The 20,653-nt window shown below is 37.5% G+C and overlaps 1 protein-coding gene across 1 annotated transcript in view; it reads right to left on the reverse strand.

Moving 5' to 3' along the window:
* LOC145690130 (uncharacterized) overlaps positions 1-16,295 on the reverse strand; it is a 125,763-nt gene extending 109,468 nt beyond the window's left edge. Inside the window, exon 1 of the mRNA XM_081764714.1 lies at positions 15,248-16,295. Coding sequence (XP_081620840.1) covers positions 15,248-16,165 — 918 coding nt within the window. The 5' untranslated portion in view covers positions 16,166-16,295. The remainder of the gene's footprint in view (positions 1-15,247) is intronic.
* Positions 16,296-20,653: the final 4,358 nt, after the last annotated feature.

A 20,653-nucleotide genomic window follows, 5' to 3' on the forward strand; every position in this document is an offset into this window, starting at 1 on the left:
CGATAGCATTAAGAGATTATCTGTATAATATTCTTGTCATTTTCAGTTCATTACTGAATTCTCTGTGTCTGTCTGTCCGTCTGTTCGTCTATATTGTTTGCGATTTTTTCAATTTTGAACCCTGCATTCAATAGAGCATCAAAAAGTATCAAAGAAAGTGATTCATTTTTTTTGCGTCACTCTCAACATTCCCCAGATATTGGCAAAAAAAAAAAAAAAAAAAAAAAAAAGGCCGATTTCCAAACATTTAAGGAGCCATATCTCGGAAACCGTAAGTCATAGGGAGATCATATTGGTGTTGATCAATATCTAAAAGGATGGTAAATATTTTGGTACCAAATAATAACTGCTGGCCACTGTCCAACTGGCCACTGGTTTGGCCAATGACCAGTGGCCACCAATTATTATCGGTACCAAAATGTTTACCATCCTCTTAGGTATTGATTAACACCAATATGATCTCTCTATGACTTAAGGTTCCCGTGATATTGACCAAAAAATGGTCAATTTCTAGATATTTAACGAGCCACAGCTCGGGAACCGTAAGTTGAAGAGAGGGGATATTGATGTTGATCAATACCTAAGAGATTGGAAAATATTTTGGTACCTAATAGTAACCGGTGGCCACTGTCCAACTGACCACTGGTTTGGCCAATGGCCAGTTGGCTAGTGGCCACCAATTAATATTGGTACCAAAATGTTTACCATTCTCTTAGGTAGTGATTAACACCAACATCATCTCTCTATGACTTACCGTTCCTGTGATATTGGCCAAAAGATAGTTCCAATTTCGGGAGATTTAAGGAACCAAATCTCGGGAACCGTAAATCACACATAGAATCATATTGGTGTTGATCAATACCTAAGAGGATGAACATTTTGGTGCCAAATAGTAACCGGTGGCCACTGATTAACTGTCTAATGGCCAACTGGCCACCGTTCCCCAGATGTTGGCCAAAAAAGTTCGAATTTCTAGATATTTAAGCAGCCATATCTCGAGAACTGTAACTCATAGAGAGATTATATTTGCTAAATTTTTGCGAGAAAGAGCAAGTGCGGATAAAAAGATTACTTTAACATCTAGAAACAATGACAGTTATCCTTCCCGCTCCATCTCTCCATTCTTTTTAAGTTCGTTCTGGCAATGCTCTTGGAGCATTATCAACTGGTTTATAATAATGCCATAGTTTCGTAAGTTATTTCATAGTAAAAGTAATAAAAGCAGTGAACTATTTTTCGGAGGAGTGTACAAGCGTCGAAAGTCCACGAGTAAACCAGCCTGCTTTAGCTACACTTGGGTTTGTTTATTGCGGTTTACAGGTAAGGCGGAACAGATAATAGTTTTGAGAGCATCCGAGATCTTTCATATAGCTATATCTTACATAACGCGGTTTTGAACAATAGGATTTTGCTCTAACGTGGTTTTTATCATTACACATATTTACAATTGAAAATAGGTTTTCCTAATTCATTTTTTTTTTTTTTAAATAATAAAATCGAGAATGCAAAAGAAAAGAAGTAATTCTGGTTTGGTACACTTTTATTAATGAAATTGGCATATTCTTGGATCTATATAATCACACATTATTTTAAATAACATTTTTAATGTATCAATTCTCTAATCACTACCGTTTTTTAACTGTCTGTGCACTCCGTCCATACAGACCAGGGGCGGATCCAGGACCGACTACTGGGAGAAAGCGGTCGGTAGTAATACTGCTACTTAGAACTACTTTTAAGAGCTCCAAACTTTTTATGGATGGGTTTATTTATATATAAAATATGAAAGTTTCCTCTTCTGGGGGGCGATTGCCCCTCCCCTGGATCCGCCCCTGATACAGACTATGATACGTATCTCCCTCATCTTAAATTTCAAGAACGAAATGCTGATAAGATGTTTCGTGATGCGTACACACGTATTGTGGAGTAAATACATTTTTTTCCCGTTTGATTGTTCGTCTAATTTGTTGGAAAAGTTTAATCAAGACTGTATTTTCAAACACATTCAACTTGGATTTCGCTAGTACGTGAATTTCGCTTTGTATATTTACGAGTATATAAAACAATGCAATTTCGTTCAGGTAGATATTTTTACAAAATTTTATTATTCTTAACCACATGTTTATTATGTTGACTACGAACATACTAGTATAAAATAGCATGTAAAAATCAAAAGAAAGAAACAATAATATCAAGGTAAAGTGTTATTTCATACTAAAAGTCTCGGTCTATCCCCCTCTCTCTCACTTTTCTTTTTCTTTTATTCGTTTGAATAAACGCATACAACTTTTGTTGAAAAGATATTTGTTTATTACTGTATTATTCAAGAAAAGATTGCTATTATATATATATTAATTCTGCATCCTTATATACAAATGGACTTATACAAATTAATGACCTTCTTAAACGTCAACAAGTGCTTATTTCTTGTGTAAAATATTACTTAACACGATATTTTAATTACCTTTACAAACGTTAACTTTGTTGTTTACGCATATGGATTTTTTTTTTAAAAAAATAGCGGTATGAATTAAATGAAATGAGAAGAAATGATGTAGCATTGATAGGGGCTATTACGACCAGAATCTGTACACTATTTTTAAGTTATCTACTCCCAAGCCAATTGCTACAACTGATAGAGGCGTCATTTGGCAAGGGTAGGGGGGCAATTGCCCTCCCTGAGTTTGAGAAACATGCTTTTTAATAAATGGTATACTAATAAAATAAAAAGATGAAATTCTTTTCTAGGTGAACTACTTTAACATTAGACAATGCTGGAAGAATATTATTACATTCAGCAAGTATTCTCCAACCTATGTATCACAGGTAGTCGGGAGTGTTTTCTTAAGAATGTTAGAGATAAAATCTCCCTGTAATACAGTTTACTTCGGAATGCAAGAGGACCTACATCTTAAATAAAGGATTAAAAAATAGATCTACAGTGTGTACTGGGTATATGTTCAGAATTTACTGTTCAACTACACTAAAAATCAAATCAGACACAAATCTCTCGTACTTGTTACATTAATTTTCCTTACTGGAAAGATGTGCTGAATGTTCGAGCTTAATGCGAATATTCGTCTGGTATGGTAGGCGAAAAATGGAGTAAAGTTAGAGCCAGTGGCGTAGCACACTTTTGCGGGTTCCCCCGCAAAGTATAGAGAAGAGGCCCTAGTTGTAAAGCCGATAGAAGTAAGATTGAAGTTCTACTTCTTTAAATCTTATTCATCGCAAGACTTCGGGGCCCCCGCACTGCGGGGGTTGCGGGGGCAGATGCCACGCCACTGGTTAGAGCTTAATGGAAGATTAGACATAAATCTAAATCATATCATCGTGTTGTTAAGGACGGTGCACTTTATATTTTATAGGACAAGGTGGTTCAGTAGTAGAGAGAGCTCAACTCTGGTGTGTGAGGTGTTCCTAGTAGTCTCAGGTCATGTGAATTTGTGGTAAAAACTCAATGTCCGTGGATTTTCTTTAGTTTCCTCCCGCATTCTCATTTCACTAATGATTTCATAATCATTCACTTTCGTTAATTATTCATCTCCTTAGCCCAAAGGGTATACTTGCGAGATGTTAAAAAGCTTTTTTTCCTATTTTACTAATATGACAAGGTATAATTCTTCTTAATATTTTATACTTATTTATTCTTAGTTCCCCTAAAGATCAAACTACAGTAGGTAGCGGACAAACCGGAAGTAATAAAGCAATAATAGGCGGTCCTTCTATGCATAAGCTGCTGAGTGTAAAAGGACCGCCTACTGTTTTATTGCTTCCGATTGCTGGTTACTGCCCTTGTGATCCCCAAGCTATTTCTCATGGAGAAATTCTCCATGTTTATTATTCTCATGGAGAAATTAGAAATGTAATCAGACTAAGTTTATACGTTCATTGTTATAATCCCATCATTCATTTCTGTCACCTACCCTTCAAGCTCAAGGTCGATGACCCAATAGAACGAGGAGTGAAATTCATAAGCCAAGCCTATATACAGCGTGTCCATAAGAACACTATAATACTTTAAAGTGGTTTAAAGTCGCTTTGGATAATCGTATTTAATGAAATTGGTCACATTTGAAAGAAAAATTCAAATATTTTTGTGCATGTTACAGGAAAGGTAAATTCACTCATGTTTGCTTTGTACTCACTAATAGGTGAGTACACTTGTTTTTACATGCTCACTAATTGATTATTTTCACAAGTGGAAGAAGAAGGAAATTGATTTATTTACAAGATGGAGCGCCTCCTCACTAGCATTTATATTTTCGGGAACATCTGAATGAGCGGCTTTCAGGAAGGTGGATTGGACGTGCCGGATATAATAATGATGTTTTAGAAATCTCTCGCCGCCGCCGAGGTCGCCTGACTTGCCGCTCAGTGACTTATGGGGTTACGGAAAGGATTGTGTCTATGTACTCCCATTGCCACAAAACCTGCAAGAAGTGCAAGTTCGTATCAGTGCTGTCATCCAGTCCATTTCATCAGATATGTTGAAGTGTGTGTGGAGTAAATGGGAATATCATCTTGATGCCTCGCCACTCGTGGTAAAAAATATTTGAGCTTTTCTTAGAATACTCATTAATTAAGATATCGGTTCTCAAAAACCTTAATTAAAGAAAAAATTTACTACCTCATACTAATCTGAGGGTTGAATTTGTATGATTATGACCTTTGTACTCATCAACTGCGTCGAATTTAAGCCCCAGCTAGAGTTCGAAACACACGTTAACCCGTGCTTCATAACCTCCGTTTTCAATATGAACGCAAAACACAAAAATCCGAAACTCAAACTCCCAAACTTGATGCGATATAACTAAATTTTTACATATGACCAGAGCGTCTGTAGACTTTTTTTAGTTTCTTATGTCGTTGCATGTTCATTTGTAGTTTGAGTAGAGGACAATATTTTAAGAACATTATATATAATACCCCAGAAAATGTTTACCAACCGATATTCCGTGGGCCGGGAATAGTTCCTAAAGACGAAGGACGTCATATTGTATCAGCCTCCGCAAAAATTGCGGAGCGAAATGCAACACAAATCGTGCAGAAATCATTTTATAACTCCCAGGCGCGTATGCAGGAATTTATTTCGGGAGTATGCAAATTTGGAATGAGGATAAATTATATTAAAATTTGTAAAATCACTCCGAAAATAGACTGACTACATTTACTGAAAAGTCAAGATTTTGGGGGAAGAACGAACCTTCAGGACCCACCCCATGCGGGGTGATAATTGCTATGCCTATTATCGCAAATTAAAGTGCAAATTTTGCATTGTGTTGACGCAAACCGTTATAGTAAAGGGGACCCTAAAAGATGCACAAATTCTCTTGAATACTATATTTACTTTCGGGTGCCATTTAAAGTACACAATCCTAATAATAAATGGATATCATCTCAGTTTGTGCGTCACACTCTGAATGTAAACCGTCACGATAATAGATGTCGCTGACTGTGATATTGTTTGTTTGCCTGACGCTAATACTCGTAGATGTCGCTATCTGTGTTACCACTTACTATCAAATGAAGTCCTTCAATAATTACGTTAAAATGTGGTGTAGATGGAGCTTGGAGTGGTTCGTGGACGTTTAAAAAAAAGTAGGTAAATGTAAACAAGGAGAACTTTTAATTAAGCACGGGTTACAGTGTACAGCGGGCCGAAGGTTTCGGCGTAATAACTAGTTTTTGACATGATTTAGAGGTAGGCCTATGTATAAGATTCAAATACACTTTGCTTAACAGCATATATTGTTCGTTAGTTGGAAAACTAAACTAATCTACTTGCCACGAAATTGCTAAAGGCTTAAAAGTCGACTAATGGGGCGATTTTCAGTGGGAGATGTGCGATCAGAATCGCGAGAATCTCCGCTTTTTTAAATTTAATTTTTATTATTATTTTTGGGGGGTCCGATGTTCACTATGCAGGCCCGTATCCACGAGGGGTCTAAGGGGGGCCGGGCCCCTCTAAATTCTTGCTGCCCCCCTAAGTTTTTCACGGTAGGATTACAAATGAACTATAGTATGGTGATAATTATAATATGGTTGGGTCGGCCCCCTAATCTCTACCGGGCCCCCTACATTTTTGGGCTGGCTACTGGCCTGTCACTATATACAGGAATTTGTCATATAAATTATACGAAATCTTTAGTTTTGTTTAATTATGTAACATGATTAGGAAACAGGTTTCGCAGTAGCTCATCTCGTGTAACATTCTATCTCTCTCTTTTTTTCTTTCTTTGTGTTTAACATCCGTTCAGGTCTGCCTGTTGCTGCCATTCAACATTTCACAAAGGAAACGTGCACATGACACTTGACCTTGGTATTGTGGTTACAAAGAATTGACTGAATGATTTCCGATGTCCCATATGATAAGTGCATCCGATCCGGAATGAGAAAGTGGAATTGACGTAGAGAGAAGGGAATATTACACCAGATGTATGAAATTCTCAAGTTTAAATGGTGTTTTAAAGTGAACCAAAGGATTTCAAATATAAGGGCTCTTATTTGGTTTTCTTTAGAGGATATATCCTATCCAATCCATTTTTAAAAAATCATTTATTGTAATCATAAGTAGGCAAGCTTTTGATACTCCAAAATTTGGAAGATTTGAATAGAAATATCGTATTACTTAACATTTCTCAGTTACGTCCTGTCTCTGGTGCATAGGGTCCCGGATTCAAACCCTGCTCCCCCCAATTGAACTTTGTGGTGGACAAACACCGTATTCGTCGGTTTTCTCGGGGTTCTCCCGTTTCCTCCCACTTTCTTCATTCCACCATTTCATTCATTTCTCATAACTCATAATCACTGTCTCCTTTAGCATAACCGGCATAACCGTGGGACGTAAAATTTAAAGATTTCATTTCATTTCATTTAAAGCAGATGAATAATTGCAGTGCAGTGAATCATCATAAGAGAAGTGATGAAATGAAGAGTGATAGATTACCAGAAAACCCCGAAAAAAACAGCAGATACGATATTGGTCATCAACTAAAGTAAATTAAAAAATGGCAGGAAGGGATTATTTTGACCATAGTTATGGGGTCTCTATTATATTTCCAGTTATGATAGTAAATACGAGGTGGAGTCAAAAAATTCCGGAAATTTTGTTGTACCTCTTAATTATCAAAAGATTAGCACAAGGTTACTTAATCATCTTCAAAGTAGGCACCTTCGAAACACACACAACTGCCCACCATTCCTGCTATTACTGAAAACGCTGACGAAAGTCCTCTTGTAGTATCTTGCGAACTTCAACCGCCGTCGCATTGGTTTTGATCTCATATTTTAGCCCACCTTTGAGCAAGGGCGCCGAACCTGGGGGGCAGGGGGCCCGGGCCCCCCAAAGCTCATGTGGGCCCTCTATTGTATTTATGAATATACAATATTTGGCATAATGTGAATGCAATTTGTCGTAAAATCCTCATATATAGCTATACCTGCTGCATCTGAATGCCCCGCCCTCCAATTTACAGAGAAATCGGCGTCCTTGCCTTTGAGACTCATTTTCAGCTTTGGGAAGAGTCAAACATCCGATGGTGCTAAATTGTTTTTAAGGCTATCAAAGTCTCTGAAGCTCCCTAATTTGCACATGTTTTGGATTTGGACGTTGCTGGAACTGCGACATTGCACCAACTGATCACCATGCACTCCAGCATCCTGTTACACTTCTCGTACACTGCTTGTTATGACCTGGTCACACTTGTCAAATTCATAATTAGGCAACTTAAGGACTGTGCTTTACAAGTCACTGTAATTGCATCACATATGCCAAAACTACAATAACATTGCGGGAACTTTTTGACTTCCCCTCGTATCAGTGGGGTATTTAGAGGGGGCGTCCGGGCTTAAGCCCCCCGAAATCTCACTTACTATAGTAAAGTATATGAAATATCTTGCAGAATTTTCACATTTTCAGGCAAAGTCCCCCTCCCGAAAGTTAGCACCCCCCCCCCGAAACAAAATCGTAAATACGCCACTGCCTCGTATTAATATCTAATTAGTGTATTTTGAGCCTTCAGGCAGATTAACTCGTCATTGAAATTTTTAAAAAAGGGAGGAAAAGGAATATAAAAAAGAAACCTCCATTTCAAGATTTTTTTCCTGTCATAATTTAGCAATATTCAATACTATATTTTGAAAACAATCTTTCAGTTTTACGTCCCATCTGTGCTGTAGGGTAGACAGGATGATTAAATGAAAATTAATGAATGATAGGATGAGAATGTGGGAAAGAAAAGAAATAATCCCACCACCACAAAGTCATATGACCTGAGATAGACCTAGCGACTCCTCGCACCAGAGGTAAGCATTCTAGCACTGAGATATTTTCAATTGTTCGGAAATATAGAATATCTGTAAACAATAGGTACGGAATATCTAATTGCATTGCTATCAAAAACATTGTATTTATAAATATAAATATGAAAATCTTCATTCAAGATTATGTTAAGTTGCACAGTCACCAGTTGAAATGGAAATACATAAGAAGCCTCTCTACATGTCCTTTTTGTCGGGTCTTCTGACCTAGTGGTAAAGCTCTGTCCTTTGGTGCAAGAAGTTCCTAGTTCGATCTCAGACATATGAGCTTGAGGTGTGCAACAGAGGCGAATCTAGAAGGTAAAAACTGGGGAGGGGACAGCTAGAACCCAGAGTATGATAGATATGTTGTGAGTTTACTATAAACTTTTAAAAATTTATAAGTAATAGCTTAAATTATTTTTGTTACTCAAAAAACTAAAGGAGCTAGCCCCTCCCGGCTCCAGGCTAGATCCGCCACTGGTAAGCAATTTCGTGTCAGTAGGTTTTCTCGCGGCTCTCCAGTCTGCTTCACGCATTCTCGTTTCACCAAATCTTCCAAAATTATTTACTTTCCTTTGTTATCCGTCTGCTTTTAACCTAAAGACTTTTATTCCTGGAACATTAAACTAAAGATTTTGCGAGGCCCCGGTGGTTTAATGGTAGAGCGCTTACCTCTAGCGCATTGAGTCCCTGGTTCGACCCCAGTTCCGGCAATTGGGCTTTGTGGTGGTCAAGCACCGTATGCGTGGATTTTCTAAGGGTTCTCTCGTTTCCTCCCACTTCCGACATTCTACCATTACCATCAGGGACCCTTCGTTTCTTTCTACTTTCGTCATTTCACCATTATCACTCATGTCATCATTTCCGTCTCCTTAGCCTCGGTGCATTATCGTTGGACGTTAAACTAAAAAATAAACATTTTACTTCATTCTGTTGCATTTTGTCAATGCTTGGAGTGCCGGAGTGGCTCAACTTATATTTTTTAAATTCTGTTTTCATTAAGCGTATATATGTGTATGAGAGTACTTTCCGAAAGGTTCTAGCTCACTTACCTTAACTTACTACTTAGCTATGTGAAGCCGCTAAAACAGGGGTAGGATGAATTATTTCTTTCCTCTATAGTTCAAGAAAGGTTAGACAAATTGGAAATTTAAGATCTGGACTAGAAGAGTAGGTTGAGAATTAGGATTAGAGGACCATGTATACGCAAACTTTGTAATTATAGCTTTATTACACGGGCAGTCAGTAACTTGTACGCGTCAATTAATATTCCTCCAGTATAAAGGTTCTGGCCCCTCAACACTATAGGAAGCATAATTCTTCGTAAATTTCTGAAACCGTATTCCAATTCTTCAATTCGTTTGGCACTTATTTAGCAGAGGGCACATTGGATATGTGTATCCATATTTGCTGGTGATTGTACGTACATACACAGCAAAATTTCAGCATACTGTCAAAAGTAAATCAGTGTTTGGACCAGTGGCGGAGCCAGGGGAGGGCCAAGGGGGGCCAGGCCCCCTTGCTCAAATTCTTGGCCCCCCTAGTGGTCCCCCAAAACAGAGTGATACTGCTATAGGTTGACAAACGGAGTCGCTACAAGTCGCCACAAGTGAAACTGCTACCGAAACAGCAGAGTTACCAACTGCAGAATACCGTATGTTGCAGTAGTCTGCGTTCCGAGTAAAAAGCTTCAGGCAGCTCTCTTGTTTGTTGTACAGCAAGATCTAATTCATCGAAATCTGTATCGCATATGCAACCTCTCCTGTCCATCATCTCACCATCTGAATGTTCATTTTAACTTCTGTCCCTTATCTTCTTTGTTTCCAACAAAGAATCAGAAAGAAAGCAAAATCAGTCAGCATTCTCATTTACTTGAATGTTGAAAGTCATCTAGATGCTTGCTTACAAATAGCATACACTACAGTAAAACATGACATTTGCGTTGAACGAAAGGTCTTCGTACACTACTTATTATAATTCGTATACTAAGTAATTAATTTCCATTGATTATGGCGACAGAACAAATGCATAGCATTCATTAAATAATTTGGTATTATTATTATTATTTTCAAAGAATCTTAATATCGAGCCGTCTTGTTTAATATACAGTAAAAGAATAGAACAAAAGTTTTTATCAGGTCCTATTTCTGCAATAATCATTCTCTCTGTTGTTCGTATCCAGATCGCTTGAGAAAAATAAGATACTGAATACTACCTACACCTAGTACTTGCTACCGATAATGATTCTCCCTCTCGACTACCTTCTGGACTTGTCTCTAGTATGTATTTTTTTCCTAACGCTCTTAGCCGTTGGCAACTCTGTAGAAACCTTCTGCTATGACATAACTAGCGATACTAGCGAATTTCAAGGAAAAGGATGTCAGCGTTTGGTGGACCTATATTACTAACTAAAGCCTGGGGAAATGTAGTAAAAATCAGTGATTTTTTAAAATAAATCGTTCAGAACTACTTTGTTTTAAACGATTTTAACTGTACCCTAATCTCAAAAATACTACTTCTAGAGAAATTCTGAAGCTTATCAATGCCAGTGCTACAATCTCCTGATTACTAACCATCAGGTAAGACACCGAGATGATACAACTTGTTCGCGGCAGTAATGCTATTTTGTGTAAAAGTGGTAGTTAGTCCCTGACCAGGTTGTTTCATCCCGTTTTCTAATGTTTAGTAATTAGAGAGATATGAGGAGTTTGTGAGACTGGTCCACAGATATTCCATACAGTGAATTCAGTCAGTGAATACCCAATTTTATCGCGGATTTATATTTGTTCTTTGTCAAAATATGAATTTCTAAGAAAATTAAGCATTCAGCATTTCTGAGAAAATTACATTGTAGGAATTACGCAGAACAGTAAATCAGTGGTGACGAATTTTTAACAGGATATTCTAACTAATGGCCCTCCTTTAAAATCTAGTATCGACTACAGGATAATAGCGTTAAGTTGCTTCAACTACATTTGGATTCATTTTAAGGCTTTGAAACATTCGAAGCTCAGAGGATAGAAATGAGGGAAATGATTCTATAGGGCAATAAAAATTTCCCTACTGACGCCGAGGAAGAATTTTGGTGAACTCCTCAATCGAAATATTTACCCGCGAGGGATCATCACATCATCTTCTGAATTTTAAGTTGATGTTCTATTGCTGAGATTTGGCCATTTGGTATGACTGTGAAGTGTTTATATATTAGAATTCACATCAAATTCTTAAAGCTTGTGAAGGTAAACAAACGAAAGAAAGAAAAATGCCACGTATGCTTCTTTTGGTGTAAGGAGTCCCAATTGAAATGTCTGTTCTAACACCCTTTGATATTACGAAAAGAAAAACACATTTCCTCTTTTTGCTTCAAATAGTGCTTACTTTATAACTTTCATGAAGTAAAGGCAAATTCATTACTTAGTTTTAGATGCGGTATTATTATGCGGCATTAAACCAAAGCTGAAACATGTGATATTTATTTACTTCAATCATTCCATCCGGAAAATTAGTGTGACCTACACAAGTGGGAATTTTTCGGGTTGATAAAATTTGAGATGACTGCTGCCATACTACAACATTGAGATTCGCCTTATCTCAAGAAAATGCAGATATGTCAGAAGGTTTGATTCTTGTAGACTAACTAGTTCAAAAGCTGTCGAAGATGAAGTCTGGAGAATATGACTCTCAACGAACAACATTCGAACAAATTTATCAAGAATGTTTGGAAACATGCAAAGAAAATGGTCTTGAAATTCCAGAGCCGGAAAGAGATAAGCTATAGGGGTTCCTCGTGAAAACGAATTAGACATTTGCCTTCAAAATATCACAAATTCAATTTGGATGAATCTCTTGGAGGCAGAAAACGAATTTTCTAAAAAATAATGTACTAAGAACCATTTTTCTGCCTACTGTTGATAAGGCAATCACTGAGACGGAAAAACGCTTTGGATCACGTAGCAAAATCATTAGATCAATCACCGCTCCACATCCAAAAACTGAAAATTTCCTAAATTAAAACATTGTCGAACCTATGGACCAGCATTATGGAAGTGATCTGGAAATATTCCAATGTGAACACAAAATCCCCCCAAAACAATTAAGTTGTATGAAGACGAGAAAAACCCAAAGTTGATTTCTTAATGAATTTAGATCGTTAGATCTTGATGAAGTTGTTGATAAGTTTGCTGCTGCCCATAAGAATAGAAAGATCCTCTTTTAAGTAGAGGCATGAACCTATAAGTTATTTCCTTTACCTGTAAAAGTGTATTTCTCTGTTTCCACTTAAATCAACAAGCCACACTTATTTTAAACGCCATGATTAAATAACTACCTACTTATATTAGAAATCAATTGTATTAATGTACCCTAGTTGTTTGAGGTAGTAAATTCTTACATTTTCACTGTAAAAGAGTAAAATCATGAACAACAAAGATGAAAACATTCACACACACACACACACACACACACACACACACACACACACACACACACACACATATATATATATATATATATATATATATATATATATATATATATATATATATATATATATATATATATATATTAATGTGAATACAATTTTTCATTCATTGGAGATGGCCCCCTCAAAATTTTCTTGGGCCCTTCATTGGCCCCTCCTGGAAAAAATTCTAGCTACGCTACTGGTTTGGACACTTTTAGAAACTATTTTTGGTCATTATTTAACAGTCAACAAGGGTTGTCAAGAATGCCTCCTAACAGTGCTTAAAAGGAATTGCCCTAAGAGTGCTCGAAAAATGAAATTTTTAACGTCCTAGGCTAAGTGAGATGAAGATTAAAGCAAGTGAATGACGATGAAAGAATTGCTGAAATGAGAAAATGACAGGGCGGTAGCCAGCCCAAAAATGTAGGACGGGCCCGGCTGAAGTAAGGGAAGGCAATCCAACTATATTATAGTGTATCACCTTATTATAGTTCATTTTCAAGCCTACTGTGAAAATTTTAGGGGAACAAGCAAAAATTTAGGGGGAGGCCGGCCCCCTAGACCCTCCTGGATACGGGACTGGAAAGTGGGAGGAAACGGGACTACACCGAGGAAACTCACGAGCACGATGTTGTCCATCACAAAATTACTTGACTGGGGATCGAAAAAGGGACCCCACACACCACTAAGACACCATGCCCCTCAAAAGTGTTCGAAATATGCCTGAATTTCTTGTGTCGAATGAATATATGGGCTCACAGAAACAACTTCCAAAGTGTTAAGACTTGCACATTACCAAGGGCGCCGATCCTGGGGGGAGGGGCGGGGACCCCCCCCCAGAAACAATGACCAAAAGTCATTTTTGAAAATAATGCCCAAACAATTTATCTGTTTATTAATTTGCAATGCAGGCAGTTCGTCAAAGTATTTTACCTATATGATTAGTTAAACCAAGTGGAAATTATCGAGAACTACGATATTCTTCACATATAAAAGGCGCTGTTATTATAGGTTTTCTGAACTGCAACACCTTCTGCTATATATCTTGATCGGTCCCTAAATACGGTACCAACGGGATGAAGTAAGCCTATCTCTATTTTGCATTGAGCTTCCCCGTGGCTACTCACCCTCATAGGAGACTCATGTTCGATTCCCGGTGGGAACTAATCTGATTTACATCTCACATTAGGATCTAGATCCATGTCTCATATAGCCTTTATGCTCAAAGGAATGCTAAAACTCAAATCAACTAACCAACTTACTTTGTATAGTGCTTAGTATGTAGGATCTGTAATGTGCTATCGAAATAAGATTGGTTGGAATTAAACGTTTCTTTCAGCATCGAGGCTATAAGGATTGCTCTACCGGGAATCGTGCGGTCCGCGTAGAGTAACTATTAACGCTTTCGCCTTCGGTGCGAGCGGTCCCATGTTCGATTCCCAGCGGGAATACTCGGTCCGAAACGTGTAAAAGCTATTTCAGGCCAGTCATCCTGAATAACGTTTTTCTTGAATTTTCCTCATCCACATCAGGAAAATGCCGGAATGGTATTTCCTTCCAATTTCCCCGGATAGTGTGATCGCAGAGGGGCATCATTCCTCATCCATGACAGGCTAAAATGATAAAAGTTCAGAAACTTAATTCCTAATCTCACCGGGAATCGAACCTATCTTCCATGTATAAGGGGTAAGTAGGCCTATGTAGCCATGAGAAAGGTCCAATCGTATAAATAAATCGATGGTATGGCAAATGTCTGTATTTTGATTGCAATTAATACGTGGTTAATTGACCCAAACATATACTTTTCTCCCTTCTAAATCACTAAAATTATTATTTAATAAGGTGCTTCATATAATTTATTTTCTTGATGTATATACAATGTAAGCCAGTTGTTTTCAACCCTTTAGTATATACGAACTGACAAAGGTGATTAGTCCAGAAGAGCTCCTGTTTTTTCAAATTTACTTTCTCAAATACAGTGTAGGGGGGCTGCATGACAACTCAGTAGTAAAGCGCTTACCAGATGCGTGAGGTCCTTGGTTCGAGCCCCGGCCAAGGAAGTTTATGGTGGACAACATTATGTTTGTAAGTTTTCTCGGATTACTCCCTTGTCCATCCACTTTCTCATTCCACCAATTCTTCCACCATCATTCATTTGCCTAATCATCGTCTACCTTAGCCTAAAAAGCATAATCGTAGGACGTTAAACCGAAGGATTTCATCTTTTTCAAAAATAATGTAGGCCTATTTTAGAGTGTTTTTTTTTCTTGGTAATCTACAATTGATTTAACTAGTCAGAACAGAAAAATATAGTAATTTGACGAACTGACTGCTCAGAAACAGTGTTCTAAATAATAGAACTTAATAATCAACCGGCAATCCTAAACAACCCTACTACACAGCTATCAAGCTCTTAACTTTAAACTATCATAAATATTGCAAACAACTATATAATAATAATAAAAAGAACTTTTACATTACCTGAACTACAATAATGAATCCACTTTCTACAGCAATGTGTAACGGCGTAAGACCATCCCTATTTTGCGTGTTCACCTCCGTACCCTTTCGAGCAAGCAGTAACTTCACAATGTCCTTGTATCCTTTCCCAGCAGCAAGATGCAATGCTGTGTTTCCGTGCAGATCTTGTGCATTTGGTGGTGCATTGTGATGCAACAGTAATTGAACTATGTCAGGTAAATTCTTCCTTGCAGCAACATGCAAAGCTGTTTCTCGGTATTTTGTAGCTTTAGATAAATCAGTTCCGGATTCAATAAGCACTCGGGCAGCCGGGAGACAGTCACGTTCCAAAGCTTCTACCAGGGGTGTTTCTCCACGATCATTCTGAATACTAGGATTGGCGCCGCGACGCAGGAGGATTTGAAAAGGTTCTACTGAGCGGCAACCCGACGCTGCAAGGCGATGTAGTGGAGTACGACGTCGGTGGTCTTGCAAATTAACGTCGCTTTTCTCGGCCACACATTGAAAAGTCTCTAACAGGTGGTCGGAGTTATCTATAGATTGCCGCCCAGGTGTGAGATGACGAATTAATGCATGAAGTGCTGTGTTCCCGTGAAAATTCTCCTGGATGGATGTGTCACATCCAGCGTCCAATAACGTCTCCACAACATCCCGAATAACGCTTCGAGACGACACTGCGAAATGTAATGCAGATTCACCATGAGCAGAGCGGGTATTCACATCACAACCGGCGGATATGAGAGTCTTTAGTACTGGAACACAACCTAAAGCGGCCGCTTGTAATAATGGTGCATTGCCGCTACCGGACCAGTCCGGTTCATTCGGATCCGCACCTTCTGACAATAACCGTTCCACCGTCGCGATGTCTTCTCGACGAACAGCTTCGTGTAATTGTGCCGTTTTGTCTAGTCCGCTCATTTCTTTCCCGTTGCACACACTCACTCACTCAATGTATGACTGACTTCACTGGCATATACACAAACACATATAGAGTCCACATAGCCTGTTTTCCCTTTTCCCTTCCCCTCCCGTTTCATGGATAGTTTTTATCGTTTCCAACCCAGCCGCCTAGCGCAGAAGACTTCATTTCCGCTGCCCCTCCCCTCAGCACATAACACAACATATTACTCAGATTCCCTCCAGCAGCGTTTTGTTTTTGCCTTCCACGCTATCTCTTCACCAACTAATGTAGTAATTGGTTACCTTACCTTCATAAATAACATTAAGAAAGATGGCATGCAATCGTTCTTATACCTGTACTCGGAAATGCTGAACAATGAGATTTTTCACCCCTGACTCGAAGCATTAAACCTCTAATTAATAGGATGGTAAAAGGTTCATAAAATGTTCAAATATATCAGTTTGTAAGATACAGTCATTTTCATTCCTAAATAATGATTGGTTACTTAAAAAAAAAAAGGAAAGAAAATAATATTATGCTATATGAATACTAATTAATTTCATTATTTCTACGTCATTAGTCATTTCCTATGATCGTCCGTGGCAGAAAACTTCATAAGGTTGGGACTATTACGGAGAACATTCACCTTTTTCTTTTTTTAATTCATTGGTTGAAGTTAAGCATCTCTCTTCAGCACCGGGTTATACAGTATGACAGCTTAGTGTTTCTCAAAGTGTGGGTCGTAACCTATTGGTGGGTCGCGGGCCGTTTTATGGTAGGTCGCGAGAAGTTTAATGATTTACAATATTTATTTGCTTTGAAATACACCACTATTGCGTAGAAAATCAATGTGAATTTGAATAAAAATAGGAGGGCCACAAAATACTTTTTATTATTTAATGTGGGTCGCAGTAACAACAAGTTTGAGAACCATTGGCCTAAGATATAATATAAACCAACATATTGCTTTGAACTCTCCAACTGGAAATAGCACCCAGTGCATCAAAGGTGCATACAGTTTTTTAAATCGTATTTGCATCAAAACTGAAATCGTTAAGTTTTACGTCCCACGATTATGCCAATTAGGTTAAAGGAGACGGTGATGATGAGGAATGAATGAAATGGTGGAATGAAGAAAGTGGGAAGAAACGGAGGAACTCTAGAAAACACACGAACACGGTGTTTGTCCACCACAAATCTCACTTGGCGTGAGCTGGAATCGAATCAAGGACCCCATGCATCATAGGTAAATGCTCTACTACTGATGCACCACGGCCCTACGTATTTGCATAATTAAATCTTAGTGTTTTATCATTATAAACGCTTCACGAAGGGTTTTGTTTGATCAGCATAGGCTCCCATTGTTGTTGTCTCGTGACTTCTATATATACTGCTCCTCACTAAACTTGCTCCCCCAATCGCCTCATGACGGGAGTAAATACCGGAAATTCTGCTGCTTCTTCGCCCCGCCCATCATTACAAAATAAACTGTAATTGAATTGAACCAACGACCGCTCTGAGATTGTTTAGGTATTATTTCAGACAGAGGCGCACCCACGCGGGAGTTCGCCGGATCCGAACCCCCAAAACTTCGTATGACATATATTTGTATTGTTTCGTAATAAAACTAGGGCTCAGTGAAGCAACTGATGTAAAATTAAAATTTGATCTTATTCATTATGTGTACTATTTCTTTTCTGTTAAAAACAATTTAGTTTTATCATTTTTCGTGAGAATATAGGTAGTAGTACTTCAAAATTACTTATCGTATTTTCGACTGTAGAATAACACCCATCCGATACTATAAAGTAGTATTGTGTTATTGGACCCCTCTCAACAAAGATTTCGGAGTGGGCGCCTGTTTCAGACTAATTTCGGAAGTTAAAAGGGAGCATATCAGTGTTCAAAATTAGTCGGTATATCATACCGGCACTTTTAAAAGCAAAAATTCTATACCGGTATACTAATTTTGTTAATATGGATTTCAAATTCCAATTCCGTAATGAAAGAACCATTACGGCATTTTGTTCAATAATGTTGTGAATTTAGCGTCCTGTTCACCAGCGAGGCTATATGAGACGTGGACCTACCGTGTAACGTGGAATTCGAACCACATGAGCTCCTGCTGGAAATCAAACCCAGGTATCTCACACCAGAGGTGTGTACGCTAACCGCTTAGCCACTAGGGAGCTTTCGTTGAGTGTAAGATAAAGATTATTATTATTATTATTATTATTATTATTAATAATAATAATAATAATAATAATAATAATAATAATAATGATAATAATAATAATAATAATAATAATAATAATAATAATAATAATAATAATAATAATAATAATAATAATAAGAGTAGTTGCAACACATACAAACTCTGACCCTATGTTATGTATTTTTTTTGTGCTGATTTTTAGTTGAAGAGAGCTAAAAGAGAAAAACAGCAACTAATAAGCTTTTGCTTGTTTCTAAAAAGCTAGGACACCACAATGGGCCAGTCAGAAAAGGATGATTTAGGGTCGAATAAGGAAAAAAATGGTGGAAAGCTGGAACAAATTTTATTTTCTTTATATAAGTGTCCGTAACAACATACTAATTTTCCACCACCCTACCAACCCGGACTTGATCGCCATCTTGGAAAAATGGCGCCAAAAATTACTTTTTTTTCCCAAATATCTCGCATGGAAAGCATTTTAGAGCAAAACATGTTATTAAAAAAATAATCTACATTAAATTCTCTACAATAAATGTTCTCTTCATTTTTTCTCTAGGATGCACCGTTTAGATGTTCTAGGCGTGGCAAATTACGCATTTTTCTTTCAGGATCTCTTTATAGCAGAACCTTAACGAAAATTTTCTAATACTATTTTGTTTTAATGCTTTTTCTTATATAAAATATAAATTAATATATTTTTCATTCATTGCAGGTGTGACTAAGGATAAGTAATCAGGTCTATTAGATCATCTATGTTCAAGATGTCAGCTAAAAATGTTTTATCTGTGAGAAACTTCTCAGTGATGGGGTTACATGTATGGTAAAAGAACATTAGTAGACTGCAGTATTAAAGTGAAAGATGGAAACGACTGTCAACTTAAGCGACTGACAAGTGTTACGTCTCATGAAAAGAGTAGAAAAGTTTTATTATTACCATACCTAGATGTATTATCGTACCTAGATTTCATACACTGTGTTTTGTTTGATAATTTTCAGTGATTACTTGCTCTAATCATTGATTGAACGCTACTGTAATACGTGATAGCAAATTACAAATTGATTGAAGGCTACTTTTGTCTTTGCTTCTTATATTTGATCCTATTCTAAGCACCCGTTATTACCAGGTTTTGACTTATGTAGAACCTGGTTTAAAAGGGGGAAAGAAGAATGTTCTTAATGAAATTTCGCGACAACCACTCCATTTCCGGACATTAGTCTTCTACTGCTATGTGAGTTCTATAACTAATATGTTAATACATTTTAAGTGCCCGCAAATCCCCCCCCCCCCTCCGAACCAAACAATAGAAAAACGGCTTCGTTCGCAATGAGATCTAGTAAAGCTTTGTCTGTGTTCAAAATTTGGTGACTCTAGATTTCACCTTTCTGTGCGAAAAATTGATGGCAAACATACAGCTACACATACACACACACACACACACACACAAGTAGGTTCTCCGTTTGAAATGAAATGAAGTATTTCAGTTTAACGTCCCACGATTAAGCCCTTTAGGCTAAGGGAGACGAATGATTAAGGCAATTGAATGGTGATGGAAGAATTGGTGGAATGAGAAAGTGGGAGGAAATGGGAGTACCCCGTGGAAACCCACTTACATGATGTTGTCCACCACAAACTTACTTGACCGGGGATCGAATCAGAGACCCCACACACTAGAGGTAAGCGCTCTACCACTGACCCCCTAGGTTCTCAGTTTGATCTGTATGTATGTATGTATCGTAAACCGTTAGTCACATTTTGATGCGGATTTCACTAATGGAATAAGCCATTCTTAGAAAAACGTTCTTACGTATAAAATATTTTAAAGTAATTAATTAATTAAAAAACATTCATGCATGATAGATATGGACTAGGTTACCATACAAATTATTGTTGATAGGTATGTTCACACGTAATTTCGACATAGGTGTACTGATTTTGATGTAGTTTTAGTTTGCATGTTTATTTGATGGAAACAGCATATTTTTCCAGTGGTTCCATATAAATTTCACCAGATATAATGAGAGTCTTCGGAGCTAAATCATGAAACATCTCAACGGACGTAATGTGAAAAAAGTAATTAACTGACTTCAATATGTGTATATTCATACATAACTTCGACAAAAGTCCATCGATTTAAATGGTTCTTTTCCTGTTTGAAAGAATATAGTTCTCCAGTGATCTCTTGTAAATTCATGAGGATCTAGTTATAATCTTTGGAGCTATACCATGGAACTTCTCAAATGCTGACAGTGTCAATACCAAAAATGTTTGTATAATTACGCTTAATTTTTA

Source organism: Thermobia domestica, chromosome 7, assembly GCF_964235325.1.
Source record: "Thermobia domestica chromosome 7, izTheDome1.hap1.1, whole genome shotgun sequence".
NCBI lineage: Eukaryota > Metazoa > Arthropoda > Insecta > Zygentoma > Lepismatidae > Thermobia > Thermobia domestica.